At 33.7% G+C, this 23,598-nt stretch overlaps 1 protein-coding gene across 1 annotated transcript in view; it reads left to right on the forward strand.

Moving 5' to 3' along the window:
- Positions 1-22,417, forward strand: part of mAChR-B (muscarinic acetylcholine receptor) — a 42,121-nt gene extending 19,704 nt beyond the window's left edge. The window contains exons 2-6 of the mRNA XM_076115768.1: positions 6,760-6,855; positions 8,382-8,537; positions 12,533-12,683; positions 16,878-17,061; positions 18,619-22,417. Of these exons, the coding sequence (XP_075971883.1) occupies positions 8,458-8,537; positions 12,533-12,683; positions 16,878-17,061; positions 18,619-20,711 (2,508 nt within the window). The 5' untranslated portion in view covers positions 6,760-6,855; positions 8,382-8,457 and the 3' untranslated portion in view covers positions 20,712-22,417. The remainder of the gene's footprint in view (positions 1-6,759; positions 6,856-8,381; positions 8,538-12,532; positions 12,684-16,877; positions 17,062-18,618) is intronic.
- The last annotated feature ends 1,181 nt before the right edge of the window (positions 22,418-23,598 follow it).

A 23,598-nucleotide genomic window follows, 5' to 3' on the forward strand; every position in this document is an offset into this window, starting at 1 on the left:
TTATAAAGCTGAAGAGTTTGTTTGTTTGTTTGTTTGAACACGCTAATCTCAGGAACTACAGGTCCGATTTTAAATATTCTTTCAGTGTTAGATAGTCCATTTATCAAGGAAGGTTATAGGCTATATATCATCACGCTACTACCAATAGGAACAGAGTACCAGTGAAAAATGTTACAAAAACGGGGAAATTTTTTAAAGCTTATGTAACGCAAGCGAAGTTGCGCGTGTCAGCTAGTTCTGTAAGAAAGCTTAGAATATGCAGTTGATCGATCTATGCCTAATTTTATACATTTAAAAAAAAATATTAGCCCTTTATGTATGTGCTGGGCAAAGGTCTCCCCTCTTTCCTTCCAAACTTGCCTATCCTGTGCCATACTCCACGACGATCGACCCGTAAGACTCCATAGTATCGACTCTACAGAAACGCGTTACAGAACCTTGGCGATGCTTAGCTTAATTTTCACTTACTTAAGCAGTTTACGTCAAAGGAGCGATTTCCTACATCTTTCAACTATCGACAATAGCAAATAGCTCGCGATATTGTATGAAAAACTAATCAAGTAAACAAGCAAGTAGACTTTAATCGCCAAACTCTCGATGCTCCAGATTACTAAGTAAAGGAGAAATACCCGTGCTCGTCAATTCAATTGGATTTGAAATACTTTAAAAAATGCCTACATATTTGCTTGGTTTATAATTATAAAAGAAAAACAAACATTCATAGACATTAATTTAAAGTCAGGTGCGACCCCAAATGTTTAATCATTATTGAAATCCCAATTCGCTACTGAACGTCCAAACTTTAAGATTTAGTCGACAATTTGTAATTTGTTTTATAATTACTTCTTTGTGGATATAGGACTTTATATATTAGTAGTAATTTAAACCTAATTTTAATTTTAATTATTCACAGGCACGAGTTTTTTGGATCATCGCAAATGTGTTTATTTTAAAGTTTTATCATAATCGCTCCTGAGACTAAGACTAAAAAGACTTTCAAAAAGTCAAAAGTCCAATTCTGTTTGTGACTTCACAGTCTCGTGTTCGATTCTTGGGACAGCCTTAACTTTATATCGTTTTACCCAGCTTCAATTGGAATATTCTGGACAATTTAGTTCGATAACGTGCCCGGTATTTTACAACAAGATCAACCTCTAAAATCAGCATATTGAATGTATTTCATGCAAATCTCACTGCTCTTTTTGGTAGAACAAGCATGATGTTTGAAAAACGTTGCACCAAATAGTTCATTAGCTGTAGTTGCAATTTGTATGGGACGTGGAGCAGCGCCTCTGGCGTCTTGAAAAGAACTAACTTAAATGACGTTCAAATGTCTAGTCATCGAATATTTTACGTTGGGCAAGATAAACTTCATATTATCGTTCGTGGTACTTGTTTATGTAGACGGTCTCAGCATCGTAATATAACGCTCGCATTTCACTGCATCTACAAATAAATAATAAAAACGTAGCAATGCCGATTGAAATAATATTTATCGTTCTATATAAGAACTCAAATAAACCGCAAAAGAATCGTATTTATTGAGCACAAACAAGATATATCTAGGGCATAATTATATGGAATTCTGATATTATCGCAGCGGAATATTGCTGTTCAATATTAACTTATTTTTACTTCTAGCTGTGTTATCGTTGGCATATAGATGGACTGAATCTAAATAAATGTTCGACTATTTTTCGTCGAGCGGTTGCAATCAAACATTGAAAATTTCTATTATTTTACTGGGGCTCCAAAATTAAAAGACATCAGAAAATCCTGCGTATCTTCTTTGGTGAAAATAAAGTGAATACTACAAACAGAAAAAAAATCCTTTTACAACTTTGAGGATCGGCGTTGACTTAAAAAAAGGGGTAGATTATTCTAGTAAGTATTTACATTTGTATAACATTTAATAATAAGCATTTAATAGTTAAACTAAAAAAGCTGAAACACCCCATTTATTGGTATCCTAACTGTCAAAAGACAGCATAAAAGTTTGTAGGTAATATGTAAGTTAATAGAAGTTAACGAGCATTTTTAGAAAGGCCACCACTGGACCTAGTCAATTAATGAATGTTTGCAGACAATAATCAAATTCGTACAAAACCAACTCGTGTCATATTTATAAACTATCAAAACTATACATTATCTTGGTTACACAGTACAAAACTTGGTCAATAACATGAACACACACAATTAGCATGCAAATTGGAGCTGAATCAAAATTAATAGAAATAGATAATAATCGCAGATATGCCTGTTTAATATTCTACGTTCAGCAATATTGCAACTAGTTGTGCTCGCTGACTATGTCTGTTATTAATTTAAACGGAAAAGCTGAACAAGTAAACAAGCAAATGGACTTTAATTGTCAAACTCTCGATACTTCATATACTCGATATTCTCGACTAGCTGACCCGCGCAACTTCGCTTGCGTCACATAAGAGAGAATGGGTCATAATTTTCCCCGTTTTTGTAACATTTTTTACTGGTACTCTGCTCCTATTGGTCGTAGCGTGATGATATATAGCCTATAGCCTTCCTCAATAAATGAGCTATCCAACAGTGAAAGAATTTTTCAAATCGGACCAGTAGTTCCTGAGATTAGCGCGTTCAAACAAACAAACAAACAAACAAACAAACTCTTCAGCTTTATAATATTAGTATAGATATCGACGCTCGATACCCCTATAATAAATTTGAAGGATTGCATTTGAAATACCTAAAAATTGCCTTAATGCTTCGTTAAATAATATTATAATTACACAAGAAAAACAAACATTCATAGACATTAATTATCGAATTCGAAATCTATACTTAATATTATAAAGCTGAAGAGTTTGTTTGTTTGTTTGTTTGAACGCGCTAATCTCAGGAACTACTGGTCCGATTTGAAAAATTCTTTCAGTGTGAGATAGTCCATTTATCGAGGAAGGCTATAGGCTATATTTCATCACGCTACGACCAATAGGAGCGGAGAAGCAACGAAAAATGTTACAAAAACGGGGAAAATTTTGACCCATTCTCTCTTATGTGTCGCAAGCGAAGTTGCGCGGGTCAGCTAGTAGATAATAAACGCAGATATGCCTGTTTAATATTCTACGTTCAGCAATATTGCAACTAGTTGTGCTCGCTGACTATGTTTGTTATTAATTTAAACGGTTAGTATGAGTTATTGTCTGTATCAGTGATTTAATGGTTCTAAATAATAATTTAGTTTGCTGGTACCTCTAAAGCGCTTCCGATCTGGTTGTAGAATCAGTAATTCAATTAAAATTTTAATTATATAATGTCCCTAAATGATCAGACGTAACAAACGATGGAAAGCACCGGCAATCTAAAGAAGAGGCCTGTTCCTAGCAGTGGGACATGAAATGAATTGGAAACAAATGTGGTATTATTTATTGACACCAAAATTTGGTTACCTTTATTTTTGTTTTGCAAATGACAGCCTACTAGCGCAGTGGTTAATGTGGTAACCATGCTATTATCATTGCCTCTACCTCTGAAAGCCGTAAGTTCGATTCCCACTAAAAACATTTTCTTCTACAATTCTCTAGTTTATTGACGATTGGTGCTAAAAGCTATACACAATAGGAAAGCAATTCTCTATGCAGGTTAACAGTTAATACACGAACACAAAAATCGATGATACAAAATGCCTACTTTCATACATGTTTGTATAATCTATTTATATCTTATTTGTTTCCACGCAGTATGAATGTGTGCTCGGCCGTGGCGGGCGAAATAAAAGGGTTGCGAAGGTCAGCCCGATCGAGCAATGCATAAACTATTATGTACACGTCGATGCTTGCTGTTTGTCGTTATGTGCTCTTTATAAAGGAATTTTAAATCGTTGGGTTATAAATAAATAAAGTATATATAGCCCATTGCTGTCCCACTATTGAGCAAGAGTCTCAGAGAATTAGGGAGTTTGATTATAATTCTTTTTTAAGCTTAGTTTTCTAATTCCTAGAATTCAATCTTTGGTTCTGCCAAGATTTAGATCTTTTCAATCGTTATGCAAGCGTTACAGACAAACTTAGGGATTAGAACAGTCTATCACACTGTGAGAGCTTAATTATATTTACCTTCCAAGCATTTTGCTAGTATACCACTATAGTTCTACCCATCATGTATGTATCTATGTGTGCATAATCTTTATAATGTATCTTGTATGATACTCAACTTAAACGGGTACACAAATGATAGCGATATTGAATTTTCCTGCCTCGGAAACGACGGCATCAAAGTTTCAATCGTGCGAGGAGCAAGAAAAATCGTCCAAGAAGAGCTCATATAGAGTGACCAAGGATTGCTCAATGCACTGGACGTTTTACACCGATCATAAAGAACTGTCTATAAGACCTCCGATTGAAAATCAGTAGCCGGAATATAATTTTGTATTGTTAAACAGGCCTTAAACGCAACGAATCTTCACGTGATTAGTAATTTACTATTTTGCGTACAAGGTGCGAGTAATCTCGATTTTTTTGTATCCATATTTGTTTGTATACAGCATAATGTGTATAGCTTAAAAGTTGGCAAATAATGAAATTCAATACACTAGCAATTCAATCCAAGGTTATCAAATCGAATCGATCGATGACTTTCATGAAAGCTAGTCAAAACCTAAATGGCGATAATACGAAGTCGTTTGCACAAATTACGTACTATAATATGTTAGGGTTGAACGATCGTAAAAATATATAGTGTTTTGATAAAAAAATGTTTAGAAAATAGCTTTGGTTTTGTAGGTATTCTTTACGTACAAATAAGTGATAGTTTTGATAGTGTTATGAAGTTTTTTGTGGTACTTTTGATAATATTATGAGGTACTTGAGTATTTAAGGTTGTAGTAAAGTGGTTGAGTAGTTTAAGTTATGATAGGTCTTTAAAGATTTTTAGGTTTTTTAGTGTTTGTATTAAAACATAGGTGTCTATTGGCTTTTAATAGATGATAGTGCTAAGTATTAGTTTATCGCGTTTTCAAATGGCAGTAATGACCAAAATATTAAAGTTAGTAGAGTCTAGCAGTTTTGGTCTTATTCAAACATTCTTATTATTTTTGTATTGGTATTAGTATAAAGGAATTAAATAAGTTTTACTAAAATATTTTAACATTTAAAGTTTCTTCACCCCGTTAGTTTAAAACCTCGTTAGTTCCATATGTAGACCACCACTTGCTTAAAAGTAGCAAAATAGCTTACTGCAAAATCTTTTCCCTTAGTTTGAATAAATAAAATATAGAAGCCATAAAGAAGTATTTTTGTGACTTTTTAAGTCACAAAAATACTTAACTTACTTCAATAAATTACAAACTGAATCAACACATAATAAAGTTAAAACTGTTACTTTATAAAAACAGTTAATTTTATAACGTTTAAACCACTTTCATGGTTGTTTAACTTTTATATTAGTCGTTAAACTACTTCGGTTAAAACTCTCTTGGCTTCGTGACCAACGATGTGTTACCCAGTTCCTTTTTCAAGTTAAGTTGACGTAAGATTTAAGATTTATAAATCGCGACATTTGCCCATTTACCTTTTAAAGGTAGCTATTTTTTTTTATTCTGTTATTCAAAAGTGAGTACCTTTTCACATATTTTTTAACGTTATAATGTTTATGTAATACTAGCTGACCCGCGCAACTTCGCTTGCGTCACATAAGTGAGAATGGGCCATAATTTTCCCCGTTTTTGTAACATAGCCGCTATAGTTGTCGCTATAGCCTTCCTCGATAAATGGACCATCTAACACTGAAATAATTTTTGAACTGAAATATCAGTAGTTTCTGAGATTAGCGCGTTCAAACAAACAAACAAACTCTTCAGCTTTATAATATTAGTATAGATTATTAGAGCTGATTTTGCTCCTAAAGCACGCTTGCACTACTATTTAAAAATATAATGGTAAGCTCACTTGAAATCTTTTGTTTTTCGTCTTCATATAAATAATAATTTTAGTCAAAATGCATTAAAGCATTAAAGTAACTTGACATTGTCGAATTAGAACTGTTTACAATCTATCGGTAAGTTTAAAAAAAAATATAGAAATAGGTGTCGAAAGGAATTCGATGTCATTTTATAGCACTTTTAGGAATTAATTTAGAATATTTTCAGTTGCTATGACTACTGAAAATCCAATTCCTTCAAATTAAATCCAATCTTATTCAACTAGCCTATTAGCATTCAAATAATCAACAAAAATTCACTTAGCCTCAAATCTGGCTACACTTATATCTTGGTATATCCTTGAGATAGTCCACTTCCAGCCGAGTGCGCTGACCACTGAACCAATAACCGTGCTTATGTACGCGTTCACACACTTTACATACCACAGTGTATTTATTACACTACGTTTTATGTTTTAGGTAAAAAATATTGATAAGAATATACTTCGGTGAAGACATTGGTGTTGTTACACTGTGGCAGGGTAAAAAGATTTGTTTAATAACTGAATGTGTAACAACAGGGTTTTTTTTAACCTATTACTGTCCCACTGCTGGGCAAAATGCTGAATGTTTACTAACCATTTGTCAGAAAAGGCAATATTTTCGTCATTAAATAAATTTTAATTTGTAATCATATTTTATGAGGCATAATTTTTACTAAACAAATCCGTCAAAACCATAAAAACACCAATAAAATTACCGTACAAAAAGCGTTTTTAATTAAACGAAATCATTAATAACCTCATTAAAAGCAAATAAAAATAAGCTCAGTACACTTCAGCGATCAAACCGAGTGCTTCCTTTCAGATGAAATAAGGCTGTGATCGCATGGACGACAAGCGCGCGGGCGTTCCGGGCCGCCGCCGGACGGGCGACCGTTTGGCACAAGCCTTATCTACCACGGTGAGATTTGAATAGAAGCGACAGTGAGTCGGGTACATAATAGGTATTCAATGCTATGTTTATGTGTGGGTAAGTAGGTTGCATTATCTCTCGGTTATAGAAAGTGATGAGAGGTGTTATGTAATGCTTGCTTATGTTTCTGAATTAGAGTGTTTTTAGATTTTAGCAGTTGTTTTGTTATAGTAACAAATTTTTGCTTAGTTTTTTGTGTTAGAGTGTTGACTTGATTTCTTTATAAATAGAGTATGACTAAGTCAATACGAATTAAAGTCAGATCAAGGGTGACTTACGTTACACACTACTTAAAAATGTATTTACTGTGACTTCAAGAAGATGAAAAGCTGTGGAAATCTAACAACTCTATTTTTATACATATACATATGTAAGTATTTTTGGCAAAAAGATAATGCAACTTACTTTAATAAAAGAATTTGTTAACCTCATTTTAAAGCAACAAGTTCAACGTTTCCTCAAAATTCACCCCTTTCCAACCTACCCAAAAAGGTACTAGAACACCCAATTATTCTGTCGTTCCGATACAAGCAATTATCGCTGGCCGTAATTACCCTACAATTACCTCCAACCTTAAAGAATAAAAGCCTACTGGAATAAACAGAGCACTCGTCAAATATAGAATACTAGCTGACCCGCGCAACTTCGCTTGCGTCACATAAGAGAGAATGGGTCAAAATTTTCCCCGTTTTTGTAACATTTTTTACTGGTACTCTGCTCCTATTGGTCGTAGCGTGATGATATATAGCCTATAACCTTCCTGGATAAATGGGCTATCCAACACTGAAAAGTTTTCCAAGAGTTTTTAAATCGGACCAGTAGTTCTTGAGATTAGCGTGTTCAAACAAACAGACAAACAAACTCTTCAGCTTTATAATATTAGTATAGATAATCATCCATTACTGTCGCATCGACACGCAACTTGTAATCAAAACACTGGGGACACGTGTTCGTTGACAGCTACTAATTTAATTTTGTATGACACGACACTACTGTTTGTTCAATTATTGTTTCCGGGTTATTACCAATAGTACTTACAAACCTTAGGACTATTGACTCCGAATGAAGCTTTAACAGGTAGATACCCTTGAGTGCAAGGTTGGCGAAGGTGTACAAAATTCAGAATGTAGAATATCAATAACCCGCAGGGTTATGCATCTGACTGGCCTGTTTTATGCATCTACATTGTTTTGAAAATACACTGCTAAGTTCTCTACTAAGTAAAGTTGTGAAATAATAGCGAGTTTTCGATGCATTCCCAGCGTATGGCAATACTAAACATCTTAAAGTAATATATGTATTTACCGTAAAAATGTTTCTAAAGCTAGATCACAAATTCTGTTTTAGATGATTTATGTAGATGCATGAATACATGCATCTACATATATGCTTTAATGAGCTCTTAATCCAAAAAAAAACACAAATAGACTCCATTTCCTTTGAGAGAAGACTTTTGTTCAGTCATGGGAAAGTAGGTTGAATTAACTTTTTACTTACTGCATTTTTTGTTACAGACGCATCACTAAATCTCGACGGAGAAGGCTCGTACCAGGACAATAATATATCGCACAACTGCACAAGACTCGAACCATGAACTCCACGGAGACCAGCCTTGACGTCAACCGCTCCACGCCGATCTATACTATCGGCACAAGTTTTATTACGCAATGGTGAGTTCTACGCTTATTTCTGCCCTACTTTATATTTTTTTTAACTTTTTGTTGTCATTTAATGAGGTTTAGTTACCGGGCTACAACTTTTGGACGCATTATCAAAAATGAACATATGTTTTTTTCTGTTGATTATTAATGTAAACTCTCTCTCTGCTCTATTGTTTTAAGTATCCGCAGACTATATCCTGTGGTGACATAAAATTATCTAAGTGTCTTTATACGAACAATGGTTACAAGGTATAAAGATGAAAATATATTTAAAAGTTTTCTATCCGTGTAGAAGTCTAGCAAGGAAGATTTTTTAAATTGTTGCTTGTTGTACGATTTTTACAGTTGCTATTTATCAAAAATCTACCCCCTGTCTCTTCTCTGCAACCACTGATATAAGCACCATAGCCTTATGTTTTGTTCCACATAATTGAATGGAAGCACTACTTCTAACAATATTTATGTAACAGAACAAGATAACTATTATTATTTACTGCACATGTAAGACCAATACTCTGTTCATAAAATGCTAATTGCAGCAATAGTTTGTTAAAAGATGGCAGCACTAGGCACTTAAAGTATGCAAGTAAAATAAGTATAATAAAATCTATGAGAATTGTCTTGAGAACTCTTGGGAGAGTTTTATAATGCGCTTAGAATATAACAATGAAGGAATCTCTTGTCGATTCATGCCTGTGTAAAACTGTAAGAGTGGCTTTTGCTCGGTTTTCTGTGCAGTGTATTTGGTTGTTGAATTCTTTGAGATAATGTCAAACTTGATGGAGCTATTATAAAATAGTACTAGTAGATACTTTTTGGATGGAGACTTTTTAATTTTTGTTATTAATAAAATTGCTAACGTCGTTTTTTTTTTGATAACATATAAAACGTGTAACTTTTTTAAGTCAGACTGAAAAATTGAAATGAATTTCCGCTTCCTAATAAAAAACAATTATATATATTTTTATTTTCATAAAAGTTTTCAACTTGTTATAAATAAAATTGAATGCTCACAAAAAACATCTATATCTATAACGTTGTTATTGACTAAATTAGAGCTCCCAATTTACTCTACACAAAAGTACTATCAATAAAATTCCACTATAGTTTCCCAACATACCTTGATTCGTACAAACTTCAAACGTGTACATTTGTAATACAACCGCGAAGCCTTACAAACATTACCTGTGTAATTAACTCCATATTACACGTGTACACAATTAAATATAATTTGATATGGTCTGTACACATAATATTGTTGAAAATGCATTAGTAATGTCCGATGTGTCGATAGTCACAGCTGACTTTGCTTGCGTTAGATTTTACCAATGTGTGTAATTTGTTATGACGTATATTTTGTATAGAGAATAAATACTTTGTAGATATTTGCTAATCGGAGAAATTACTTTGCAACGAAACATTTTTATTGGCAGAGACTAGGAACTACTTAAAAGCGTAATAATGTGCTTACAATACATTTTTCTTTAATGAAATGAGAGATGTAATGGTTTCTAGCATGTAATTTAAGTCCAGGATATGTATACGCGCTTCGCTTATTACATGAAACAGAAAACTAATGAAGAAGAATGAAGATTTAGATTATGTAAAAATTTAATTTTGAGTAAAAGTCTGAGTTTTAAATTTTTTACTTAAGTCAGAAGTCAGTTGTCATTTCATATGTATGATATACTCGTACTATGCATAGTTACGAAGTCACGACGCTGGCAAATGCACGTCCCAAAATGTAGTCTTCAAGTGAATATTGCATCATGTAAATATGACAAAATATGAAGTTTTGTACCACACGAAAGAAATGGAAACGTAGAAAGACATTTTATGAAATATTTCTGTAATATCGTGCCTCTGTTTACCGTGAAGAATAAAGTAGTCTCAAATCAATTTGATATTTGGTTAACTTAACGTAGGCCATTTAAGAGAGGTAGATCTCTAAAGATGCCAAATTATACTACTATACGGAAAAAAAAAACAAAACAATTTTATGATACTATTTATCCAATAACCTGTATGGCTGTCCCACACTTACCTCCCCTTTTCTTGGAATTAATTTTCAAGCGGTGATAGCTTACATATATTTTTAAGGAACTGAATAAACGTAGATGTCAAATCTTTTCCTAGTTCTTTGAAAAACACAAATGTATATACTATGATTGTTAATGCACACATATTATTTTAATGTATAAAAAACAGTAAGTACTAAAGAGACATCGACCATTTTAACCCCAACATCACAATAAAACAAAAACCCTGCTAACGGCACCTCCACGTACCATTAAAGGCATTGAATACTTGATTTTACGACCCCATGTCCCACTGACATGCACTAAATTCTTTACATATGAATTATAAAGAAGATGAACAGTTATACTTCAAAGATACTATGTTGTAACTTAGCCACAGTACGTACTCAAGATCTTTATGGACATTTGTAGTGCAGGAATAGTTTAAAAACATAATCCTTTGTAACGTACACAATGCTTTGCTACTTTTAAAAGAAGAATGCTTTTAATGTTTTTGGGAGTATGCAAAGTGTGCAACCTCCATTTGGTGTGGTGGAGTCGAGGTTTGATATCTCCTTCATTCCGGGAGAAGAATCTTGCGCTTGCGTGAGCCAGTAATAGGTCAAATATTTTTTTTCCTCAAAATATGTCTGAAACTTGTAAAAGATAAACTTTCTAGTGTTAAGTATTTCAGTTATGTACTCGTATTGTATTAATATTACTTTTATTTGTGCGGTACATAATCTAAACATACATAGAAACGAAAATAAAATGTAAGCTAACAATATTCAAGTAGAATCTTTTGTTTAAGCATAGATAGCTTCGTAATTGGTATCATTAAAGTATGCATTTCCATGGCTCTATCAGAGGTGTCTAAAGATTTTCGTGTAAGTAATGCATTATACGCAAAATCACCTACTTCCAGAAGTAATTTTTCCTTAAACCCTTCAAATACTGATGACTGTGCAGTCTATCTCTGTCCTGTAAGTATATAACACCATCGGAAGGGTCTTCTCGTTTACGACCACGGAATGTGGCCGAACTGACGAGAGTTGTACGTAAGCAATTCACTGGATATCACTCCTTTTGTCCAAATTGCGCCCCGTGATTGCAATGTTTCATTACTTTTGGGTTTAAAGTGGAAGTATTTTTGGAATAAAATGTTTTGAGTGTTTACATTTTGAGTTGTAAATTTCATTAAAACGTTTAACATTTTGATTGTTAAGATATCATATAGAATAGAAAATAAATTATATCTCTCACTGACCGGTGTTTTCGTATATAACAAGTTCAGTTGATAATTCAATCTAAAATAAATAACTGTGTATTTACGTGTAGCTTTTGAAAGACAGATAATAATTTACTGAATTAACATCACATTCATAGATATATAAAAATGTGTGCTTAATACAGAGTTTTCTCAATCAATCTCATTTGTAGACCAAAACCTTCCAGAATAAAATTTGTTCTTGCAAATATTTTCTAATTTTCGTCCCAAATTCTACCGTTCAATATTGTTATGCTAAATGAATTTAGTCGTTGATTGATGAAAACTTTCAACTGTAGCGACCAAGTGAAACAGTATTTTTGCTCATAATTGGATCTTAACTCATTTCATTCAATTTACTTTTTTATGCTTAAAGTAATTTCATTTCCTTACGATGTGTTAATTTTACCTTAGTTAATAAAATAATAGTGTAACTAATTGAAACTTTATAACACTATTTTATAAAAAAAAAAATCTGCACGAATGAGATTGAACCTCTGATTGTTATATTTTTATCCATTTGGAAGCCTGAAGAAAAGGAATCTCGCCTGGACTACATCAGCGTACTTTCAGCTTACTCTCCTTCAGGCAAAGTCTAGTGGCGGTAGTAATTTAGAAATTTATATAATTAGTAACGATAGAAAGAGTCAGTGACGTTAACCATGCTGTCTGAGTAAAAACGAAATTGCAAAATATTAATTATAGTTTGTTTTGTACAGGAAAATGCAGAAGATGAGACAACGCACGTGCCTTACGACGGCGGGCGGGTACCAGGAGTGTCACGGCGAGTACAGCAACGGCACCAACTTCACCGACCTGTACTTCTTCAACAACACCTTCCAGAATGTTCTCACTGCTAATGGCGAGTTGGTGAGTCAATCTTGTATGTAATAGTTTAAGATTTCAGACAATTAATTGCGGTTGTGGTCAGTCACCACCCCGTTATGATAAAAGCTACGACAAATATTAATCATAGGCCCAACCAAAGAAGTAAAAAAAACGTCAACTGAAGGACTGTAACCGAAACAAGACTAACCCCCGTTTTCTGAGTACATTTAGCGGTAGTTTATTATTATTCAATAGCGTTTTTTTGTATGAGTTTTGACGCTATTAAATGGATAAACTACTGTTAAATGTACCTCAGAAACCGGGGGTAAGAAAGTAACATTTCATACCCGTGTATCCATCTTAATAGAATCTCAGAAAAAGTAAAAAAAAATCCGGATACCTCATGCCCTTTAAATTATAGGCGATTTCGGGATCAAAATGTAATAGAATTAGTGTCTACAAAAAATAATCGTTGCCTTTATAACGTATAACATCACCAGTATCTATTTAGCACTGTGTTAGTGACTGCAGCCTTCAATAGTGGTCATGGAACGTCATTGTTTCAATGTCGTATCATTTATTCAGCGCTTCATTCATGCGGCCGTTTTCCTTGAATCGATGACGCCCATTCACTTAACTTGCCACTTATAATGCTAAAATTGACAAACTTTGAAACCAGCGTCTAATTAGTACATTTTTCTATCAAAATGTAACGTACAGATTTTCACATATTATGGTATTCGATAAAGACCACTAACCGACGAACTATAAGAAACACATGGTGTATAAAAAATCTGTCAGAAACATAATGATTTCCTGAATAATTATGGAAAAATCCAATTTGAGGCGCTTAATTATGCTTCTGAATTTGTATATTTCCAGAATAACACCTTGTACTTTGCAAGCCTCGTTTGGTATTATCTTTTTCAATTGCAACTCTCTGGATAAAGTATTAATTTTAAGTAAATAATAATATCTATGTAACATGCACTTAATTAGAGAACATTAATATCCCTTCCAAATTTCACTGACCGAGAAATTAGTACATTCATAAAACTAAAATAGACCAAAACTTTCGAAAACATAACACAAAATCGGGAGGTAATTTATGGATATTTTTAGCGATACAAACTACTGCATGCCACTAATGGCTAAACTTCGTAGTTCGGCTTAAATTATTTATGCCTCACGACCGCTGTATACCTATTCATTCAGCACTTTAAAATCCAATTTGCTGGTAAATTAGTTAGCTTTTTTATAAAACTTTTAACAAATATCCAAAGTACTTTACACTCAAATAAATTGGTTGCAGTAATAGCCGAGAATTTTGTACGAGTTTTACTTTGATATTATTATGTTGTTCAAACAATTTTGCTTTATTAATAAATATCGTTATCCAAACTTAGCAATATTGCCATACATGCATACAAACATAAAATCACCCCTTCTTTCCACGAAGGAAGACAGAGACCAGTGCGTCGATTCTCTACTGCTATCGACTACCGACAACCGAACTGTCATCGAGAAATTTTGTATGAAAATCTGATCAGCGCCTCTGACGGGTATCGTAGGAAACATTTTGGCAGTACATTCTAAATGTCAAAATTTCGATAGCTAGCCGGTTGTCGGTAGTCGATAGTGGTTGAGAATCGAGGTACAGATTACACCACTTAGTACGATCCTTACAAACTTCCTTAACTTCATTCACATCCATACACCTTGTCATTCACACATGCATTGAATGTAATGAGTATAATTACCTGTAAAATATTTTCCTAGAAATTCATAACGATATAAAATCATTTCCAACTGGAAATTATAGACGTGTCTCTTTACTGTTATGTTAATAGTGATTCTAAAATGCCTTTATTATATTCCACGTCATGTGAGCATGATAAAAGAGTTCCCAAGCACTAAGTTATTAGAAAATAATATACATAGGTATGTTCAGGAACAAAGGGAGACGCGAGCGACGCCTGCAATGTATACCGGAAAGATAGAACACAACAAATTCTCTAAACGACAACAAGGATGAACATTTTCTTAATGAAATATTTCAAAAACGTGAAAATCTTTTTCCAATTTTTTCATCCAGTTAATTTATTCTGAAACTTCCAAAGTATTATTAATTAACCAAACTGATTTTATAAGCTTAATTATTCTTTCATAGAGTTCTTTAGATAAAAAAGGATTAGCTGCTCCCAATCTTGGTGGCTATTCATTAAGTTTAATTGCACTAATATCGGATGGCAAGCGTCTTTCCGATAAGGTTCAAAGTGTTAATGAAAGCCAACTTTCTTATTGTGCTGTATTGACAATAGATCTGGTGATGAATAGGCCGGGATAGTTGCGTAACAATCCGCTTCTGAAAGATGGAAAATCTGAGATGGTGAATTAAATTTTCTTTTCGATTAGAACATTTTACTAGGAAATGGTCGTGTTAGAAAGAACTATAATTAATACTTACAATACTTACCAGCATAACCGTATATCGTCTCACTCCTGGGCAAAGGTCTCCTTTCTATTCTGGGTTCTGAGTTGTAAAATTTGGAAATTAGTTTTAGCACACAATTAACGATATTGAAGTAGAATAATATTATTATTTAAGGCTTTTACTCTTCTTAACAAATTATAAAAACCTTAGCTGTGCCTTGTCCCTAGAATCTAAACATAAATTATTATGACGTCGTATTATTTAGATTTTTCACTCAAGTCAAGTAGCCTGAACCATAGAGAGCTTTACGTAATATCAAATTTCTCCATTAACATATAAATAGCCAGCAACATGCATCAACGAAGAGCAAAACTTGGAATCATTTACACGAGGCAGATAGCATCGAGAGCAGAACACTCAACATTCCTTTCAGAAGAACACTGACAAAGCCTAGTGAGGTGCGACATTGTCTAACGGTGCAGACAGTAAATCGATTGCCATTATCGTCGACTGTGTCACGGCCAGTGTTTGAACTACATCGAGTACTTGCGTGTTGTTGAAGGCAATTTTACAAGAAATGTTTCAGTTTTAAATTAGGTTTTAAATCGGCTATTTTTACTGCAACACGTCGCGGTAATTTAGGTAAAAAGAACTGATGTGTAGTACTTTTTAAATAAAGGTGCCTATATGGTGGTATCTCAGGTCTTTAACTCCGTCAATGCATATAACAATCAAAATTGATAAGCAATTTGGAAAGAAGTCTTCCGAAGTCGTGTCGTGTGTTTATTAGTATCAGACGCTTAGTGGCACTTACCTGTCCGTTAATGGCTCTTGAGTTAACACAGTGGTATTTCAACTGTATATTCAAGTCTCTATATTTGATTGAATATAATATTCTCATTAAATTATTCTATGAATATTTCCTGTACCTTCGAGAACCATATTAAATCAAACTGCATTTCCCAATTACCTAAATATTTACTAACAACAAAACTATCATTAAGACGCCCTTCAATTAACTACTAATGATACAGTAGAAACACGCTCTCAAAGTAAGCAACAGTAAATGAATTTTTGAGTAGAAATTTAAAAGTTAATTAGGTTAAGCCCGCAAGCCTTCAGTTCTTAGCTGCAACCTACACTACCTTCATTGTTTAAGACGTTGTTTGTTGCAACTTGCTGATGAGTATAGTTTTAAAGACTGAGCATGGAAATTTTCTTGAATGGAGACGGTATAAAGTTATAAGCTTTGTATAATATTGAGTGAAATAAAATTGTTGACGTATTTGTTGAAAAGTGTTTAATAGTCTCGTTTTTGGTAAATAATACAATAGATTTGGAATTAATAAGTTGACTAGAAGGCAAAAAATATGAATTAGATGTCTGTAAATAAATTCCTCAAGGTAATTTGTTACTTTGGCAGTCATAAGTACCATTATCTAGTCTAAGTGTACAAAAGCGCAAGGCATTCTATGAAAAAAATATCTTGATAGGTAGTCACGTACACGTTCAGACACACAAAAAGGATTTTGGCAAGAAAAAAATGTTATATGTGTAATGCACTTTTTTAAAAACACTCATCTATCGCCATCTAACGACAAAAAGTGGTTTGAAGAACTTTGTCAGGGCCTCTAGCGGATGCCGTAACAAAGAAATATACAAGTACATTTTAAATGTCAAAGCTTCAAAACTCTAAAATAATACTAAAGAGAAAAATTCTATTTATATTTTTATTAACTAACTGTTTGCTTAAAAAAATCAGACCTACTCTTCATGGTTCTAATTCCACATCTTTGTTACAGCAACCGGTTCTCCCGCCATTTCCCTTATGGCTGGCGGCCATCTTTGCGACGTGCCTCGTGTTGGTCATCCTTCTGACTGTGAGTGGCAATGTTCTGGTGCTCCTCGCCTTCTTGGTGGACAGGACCATCAGACAACCCAGTAACTACTTCATAGCCTCGCTCGCTGCCACGGACCTGTTAATTGGTAAGAAATCATTAATATTGTTTAAATATATTTTCTGTAAGTATTTTAGTAGCACCACAAATCTGATTTGTTTTTATTTTAACTATTTAACCTATTATTTTTCCACTGCAGGAGTTAGGCCTTAAATCCATCACGCTGGCTAAGTGCGGGTTGGGGACTTAAGACTTTGTATGCCCTCAATAAATGTATTATACAAATTCTTAGGTTTCGAAATTGTTTCATAAAAATGATCAAAGTTAGAATAGCAATAGTACGCTTTCCTACTACCACAAATATCGAGAAATATACATTTATCTTTAACGCTATTCTCTGCCACTATCGACAAGCTGATCAGCGCCTCTAGTGGGTACTGTAGGAACTATTTTGCCAGCATGTTTTAAATGTCAAACTCTTGATACTTTATCGTACCGACAGAAGAGATTCGCTCTTCTGCGATACAAAGATATCGTGTGTAAAACTGTAAGTTTCACATTGCATACTATTAAAATTAGTATCTGTGTCAAAAGGCATTCAATTTCACGCAATGAAATCTTCATCTCAAAATGTTGACGCGAGTATAATGAAGATTCTCAATTGCGAGACTATTCCTAATTATATTTGAAGAAAGCTTTCATAAATTCGCAGAACAGGAAAGAGATGTGTTCAAAATTATTAGTTTATGTGAATGTCGATACGTTTTTCAAATGAACCAATTATTGTTTAATTCTTTGATTCAGAATTCAACAATTATTTTATAGAACTATGTTGTTCGCGGGATTATTCTCGAACACGTGCAAGTAATTCCAATTTTGTATTCAAACAATAAAACTAAAACAATGGAAAAATATGTATTTATTTATGTATTCAGTATTTGTACTAACAATAACTTTTTGTACTGCATAACAATTAAAATTAATAGTTTTGTTTTAAAACTCTGGTTTAATATTTGTATTGGTTTTATTTGAGTTTGTTGTTTTTTTTATTTATGTTATGCAAGTTATCTGTTGTTGGTCTACAGCCATGGGGAAAGTGTGTGATTTTATGTAAATGGATATAACTTAAGCTTCATATTTGAAGCCCATGATGATTATAATAATTCATTCTCGAACTTGGTTACCAAGTAAGATACAAGTCCAAAGTATGTTTTATTTTCCGGTAACAAATACATAATAGCACTTATTTGCTATCCATTGTTAACAGCGATGGAGTCAGTATTATAGTGTGTAATTTACCATGCAAAAACAATTAATTTTTGTATGCACAATGCACATACCACATTTTAAACGATAAATTACACAAAATGACGATTTTACGGTACCAGCTTAATTCCAATTTGGGTGTCACCTTTACTTTATACATTTTCAAGGACTAGTTTCAAATAACTTCGTCACAAAAAATCGTAAAAAAACTTCATTTTCATTAATTACATTATCGTCTCCGATACTTTTAACCTAATCATTGTTAAAAGCCTTTACAGTCGTTATTTATAAAGAACAATTTTGAATACAAAGTCCTTGACCTTTTGAAATTAGATAATAACGTTGGCAATAATAGAGTATCATTTTCTTTTGTCTACAGGTACTTTATCGCTACCGTTCTACACCGACTACGTTTTGAAGGGGTACTGGCATTTAGGACCCTTACTCTGCGACCTTTGGCTCTCCGTCGACTACACTGTATGTCTTGTTTCACAATACACTGTTCTTCTCATTACCGTTGATAGATTCTGCAGTGTCAAAATAGCAGCAAGGTATAGAGCTTGGCGGACTAAAAACAGAGTCATTTGGATGGTGACCGTGACGTGGATCATACCAGCTTTACTATTCTTTACGACAATATTCGGCTGGGAACACTTCGTTGGATATCGAGACCTGCAAGAAGGTGAATGTGCTGTACAGTTTTTGAAAGACCCAATTTTTAATACAGCTTTAATCATAGGATATTATTGGACAACGTTGTTCGTTTTGATTGTGTTGTACGCGGGGATTTTTAAGACCGCGTACGATATGCAGAAGAAAAGTGAGGCGAAGCAAAGGAAAATGCAATCGATGGTTGCTCTAAGCGCTGGAGTAATGCAAGGAATGGCTGGAAGGGCTGCTGGAATGGCAAATTTATCGAAAGCAACAATATCTAGTGAAGATCAAATGAAAGTTTCTGAGTCTATTCGAAAAGATTCCACTTCCAAAGGTTCATTAGCCGCTCCTTTATTGAATTTAGGAGGTTCAACTGACTCAAATTCAAGTCAGAAGTCTTCAGCACACAAAAGTAGTGCAACTGTAACAGGTACGTCTACTACGAATGAATCTGATGGAGATAAGAAAGAAGATCAGGTAGAAAACGAGAGGTCAAGCAGCCCTGCGTTTGATTCTGATGAGGAGAGTACAACACAGACAAATGTTAAAAAGCGGCCTTCGGTGGCAAACTTAGTGATGCAAACCGGTGCAATGCAACTACTTAATAACATGCGTCTAAACGGTGGAATGCTCATAAAAACAGATCTGACAAAACAATCGCCAGTAATGAAACACGAGACTGACAAGCCAAAAACCTCATTATCACAGATATCGGAGAAAAGTTTACTTGATACGGATAACCCTGATACACAGAGTGACACTACCCCGGCACCTACTATACCTCATTCCACGGCCAGTTTCATGTCTCCAATATCATCCGGTATAGCTACGCCGTCTGAACAAAGAGAAGTATCTACGACAATTGCTCAAAGAATTATTCCGCCTCCGTCAGAATTTAGATGCAGTCCCGCAGCGTCTGAAAGCCCTCCATCACAGTCAGAATCATCTCGTACTAGGACTGTCAGACTTGTGAAAGGAGATGGATCGTCATATGATGTGCTTGTAGGAATGGACGGTGCCGATTTGAGGTATATGGACGAGAGCTCAGTGATTTTAGCTTCCCCTACTTACGAAAGTCCCCCTTCCTCTGTTACTTTTCCCACAGCAACAGAACCCTCATCTCCACCAACATTAAATTCAGGCAACGTAACGAACACATCGTTATTACAAGCAGCTTTAATACGAGCGACCGCCGAGGCTCAAGTGACACAGCCAAAAACCAATTTCTCCCCACCGGCTCCCGTCAAAGTGAATACCGAGGTAAGTCTAACGACAGGGGAACGCTCGAAGCCTGTTATTACTCTCGTATCGTCGTCTTCCAATAACAATGAGCCTCAATCACCCAAGCCGACCGAGGCGAAAATTTCTCCATTGAAACTCAATCCCGCAATAAGTCCAGCGGTCGAGAACAGTGATGTATCAAGCACTGTAGTAACTGGGTCAGGTCGCGGCGACTCCAAGAAAGAGTTTGTAAAAAACATAGGAAAAAAATTAAAAGTTAAACGCTCGAAGCGGGACGGCCTGTTCCCGAGTATCGGACGACAGAAATCAAAATCGGAAAATAGAGCTCGAAAAGCTTTCAGAACTATATCGTTCATTCTGGGAGCATTTGTCGTTTGTTGGACTCCGTACCACATACTGGCTTTAGTTGAAGGCTTTTGTACCGACCCGCCATGTATTAATAAACATCTGTACATGTTTTCGTACTTCCTTTGTTATGCAAACAGTCCAATCAATCCCTTCTGTTACGCTCTGGCGAATCAGCAATTCAAGAAGACTTTCACGAGACTCCTCCGGGGTGACTTCCACATCACCTAGTCCATGTATGTCGGTCACCGATAAATGAATGGACTCGTATTCGTATGAGCAGCCTACGGTGAACGTCACACGCACAATTTTCATTGAAAGTTGTTTATTATGATAAGACAATACCAGTTTATAATAACTTCGTTAAAAGCTTTCAATGTATAGAAATGGAATCGTGTAGATTACTTGTAATAAATGTATAGCGATTTCGGCTTTATAAAAGCAAATCAATGATATTATGTAAATAGTTTTAATAGTAATATTTTTAAAATTATAATTTATTTGAACGTTCAGAACTGACAATAAAATGTTAGATCGTGTATATAATGTTGAATTAAAGTCTCTTCATATTTCTAAGTAATCATAATAATTAGATTTAATAGTATTCGCTTCAATTAATGTCGAAGACATTGTGGTATAATAAATGTTTGTAGATTTGTATGAAATAATTGTTTAGATATAAGTATTTAAACCACGATAGTATTGTGTGTGACAATGAGTTGGTACTTAGATAATAATAATTATTAGGCGTAATTGTAATTGTAAACAACAATAATAAATTTAAAATTAATAATAATTTGAAATTCGAATTAAAATACAAATATAAAACGGTAAAATGAAATTGTATTGAAACTTACTCATGGTCACATACGCAATAACAAACGCTTCAAAGCTTTCAGCCTCGAGCCCAGCTAAAGTTTTCTAGCGTTGGAAATAGTCAATTAAAAATAATATTTGTATAGTATCACTTACATGCGGGCCTAAACCGTTTTAGTATTATCTAGTTTTCAAAGTATCCGACATAATTCAATGTAAACAGGATACTTGTAGCTCTTTTTGTTAATTATTAATCAATGTACAAGGAAATGCTTCAGATTTTGTAATTATTGTATTTAATTATAATAACTTAGTATTATTAAGGTATTGTTATTTACTTTTTGTTCAATTGTACATATCATTACATAAAAAAAGCAGACGAAATCTGAACCATTTTCAAATATAATCATGTAATAGTCTCCCAAATGTGTATAGGCGCTTAAATAAACTGTAATTTATTGCATCGTTTATGATTAATTAATAATTATTGCAAAATAAAATGAAAGACAAAAGTGAAATAAAATTAGTTAAGGGATATAAAAAAAAATAATAGTATTACGATAGCCAGTACAAGCGATCCGTTTTGAAAGACATTAGTAGGGAATTAAAAAATGTTAAAATGTACGCCGAAGGTTTTTTAATAGAGAATGTATTTTACGTAGCAAAACCATTTATAAGTCTTAATTTTTTTACTACTCAAGCCAAAGACGAGTGACTCATTTAAATTGTATAGCCCATGATCCAATTTTGTATTAATAATTTCAAATAATAATGTTTTAAACCAATTATTATCGCCAATTACAAATTTATACTTACAATTACAATTATTATTTTTAAATAATAATTTGCAATAATCCTAATTAGTATTATTTCCTGGTGATACTCGTGTGTAAATAATTTTAGTAATAGTATTATTACGGTAGATCATGGGCAGTATTTATTTACTATAATAATAATAATGAATTAGTATTCTCGCCTTAGTACAGTGTCAATAACTACTATGTAATATTGTAAATAGGCTTTGTATACTGTCTGTTCGTTATTTGTCGGGAAAAAAGAAAATTTTAAGTAAATAAAAATAGTAATTTCAGTCTTTTGTTTCATTTGTTTCATGAACCTAAATTAATTGCATATTGATAATCTCCCTTGATTTCATTCTTGAGAGGTAGACAGAGGTAAAAAGTGGGTAGGTATATGAAATGCACTCATATTTTACCGTTTTACAAAATTAGGCTCATGTTAAAGGCAGCAAAATATCGACCACATCACCAAACGTTAGGCATCTGTGAAAGTAACTCTTACTAAAATAAAAAAAAAATCAGCACTGGGCCCGACCTGGAACCTGTACATTGTTTTTTCTTTTAGGTAATAGTGATAAGCACGTTGCGTCAAGCAGCAATGTACTGAATAGTGACCATCAATTTGACGTACACTAGTTGTCAAATGAGATACGTGATAAGCCCGCTTGCATTCGAAACCCAGAAAGACGTGACAGTAGTGTCTATGGTTTTGTCTCTAGACCACAGAAACAGTGTACTGTAATAGCCAGTTTATAAAAGTTATTATTAAAATAAGCAGTAAAGATAAAGGGATAATAGAAATAAGCTGAAGATAAGGGTTGTTAAAGAAAGGGTGCTTTTGAAATAATCTCAGGATTTATAAATATTAAAAATAATTTCTAAGAACATTTGAGAGCTGGTTTTACAGAACGATTATGAGGTACTTTTGGTGAGAAATGTTAATAGTTGAACGGACTATAATATTTTGATTTTCACTTATATTTTTAAATACATAATAACTGATTTAATACTGAAATTAAAGCGATTATTAAAAATATATCGTATTTACACGATTGCCATTCAGTTAAAAATCAGAGAAAGTGTGCCTGAAAAACCTGTGCCTAAAGTTGAAACAAAAAACAACTCTAAATTCCTGATACTTGTCCATCAATCATCGCAAAAGTTCCAGAGTTTTTTCTTTATAAAGAAATATTTATCTCTGCAATATGCTTTGAAATTCAGAAGTTACTGAAAATTATGAGATATTTCAGTACAAGCTGCTGCATTGTTAGATAGTGTAGCTTTCAAGCACTGACCACCCGCATGGACGTCAATCTCTAACAGCGAATCACTATTGTGATCAAATGCATAAGACTAAAAAAACCAGCACTGTGCCCGACCCGGGGGTGTATCACGTATTTCAGTAGACAACTATTTACTGACTGAACAAAAAAAAATATTTGTGTTCTTACTGTAAGTTCGATAGTAATTTGTAAGAACGTAAAGATAGAACAAAGTTTGAA

The sequence above is a fragment of the Anticarsia gemmatalis genome, chromosome 6, assembly GCF_050436995.1.
Source record: "Anticarsia gemmatalis isolate Benzon Research Colony breed Stoneville strain chromosome 6, ilAntGemm2 primary, whole genome shotgun sequence".
Taxonomy (NCBI): domain Eukaryota; kingdom Metazoa; phylum Arthropoda; class Insecta; order Lepidoptera; family Erebidae; genus Anticarsia; species Anticarsia gemmatalis.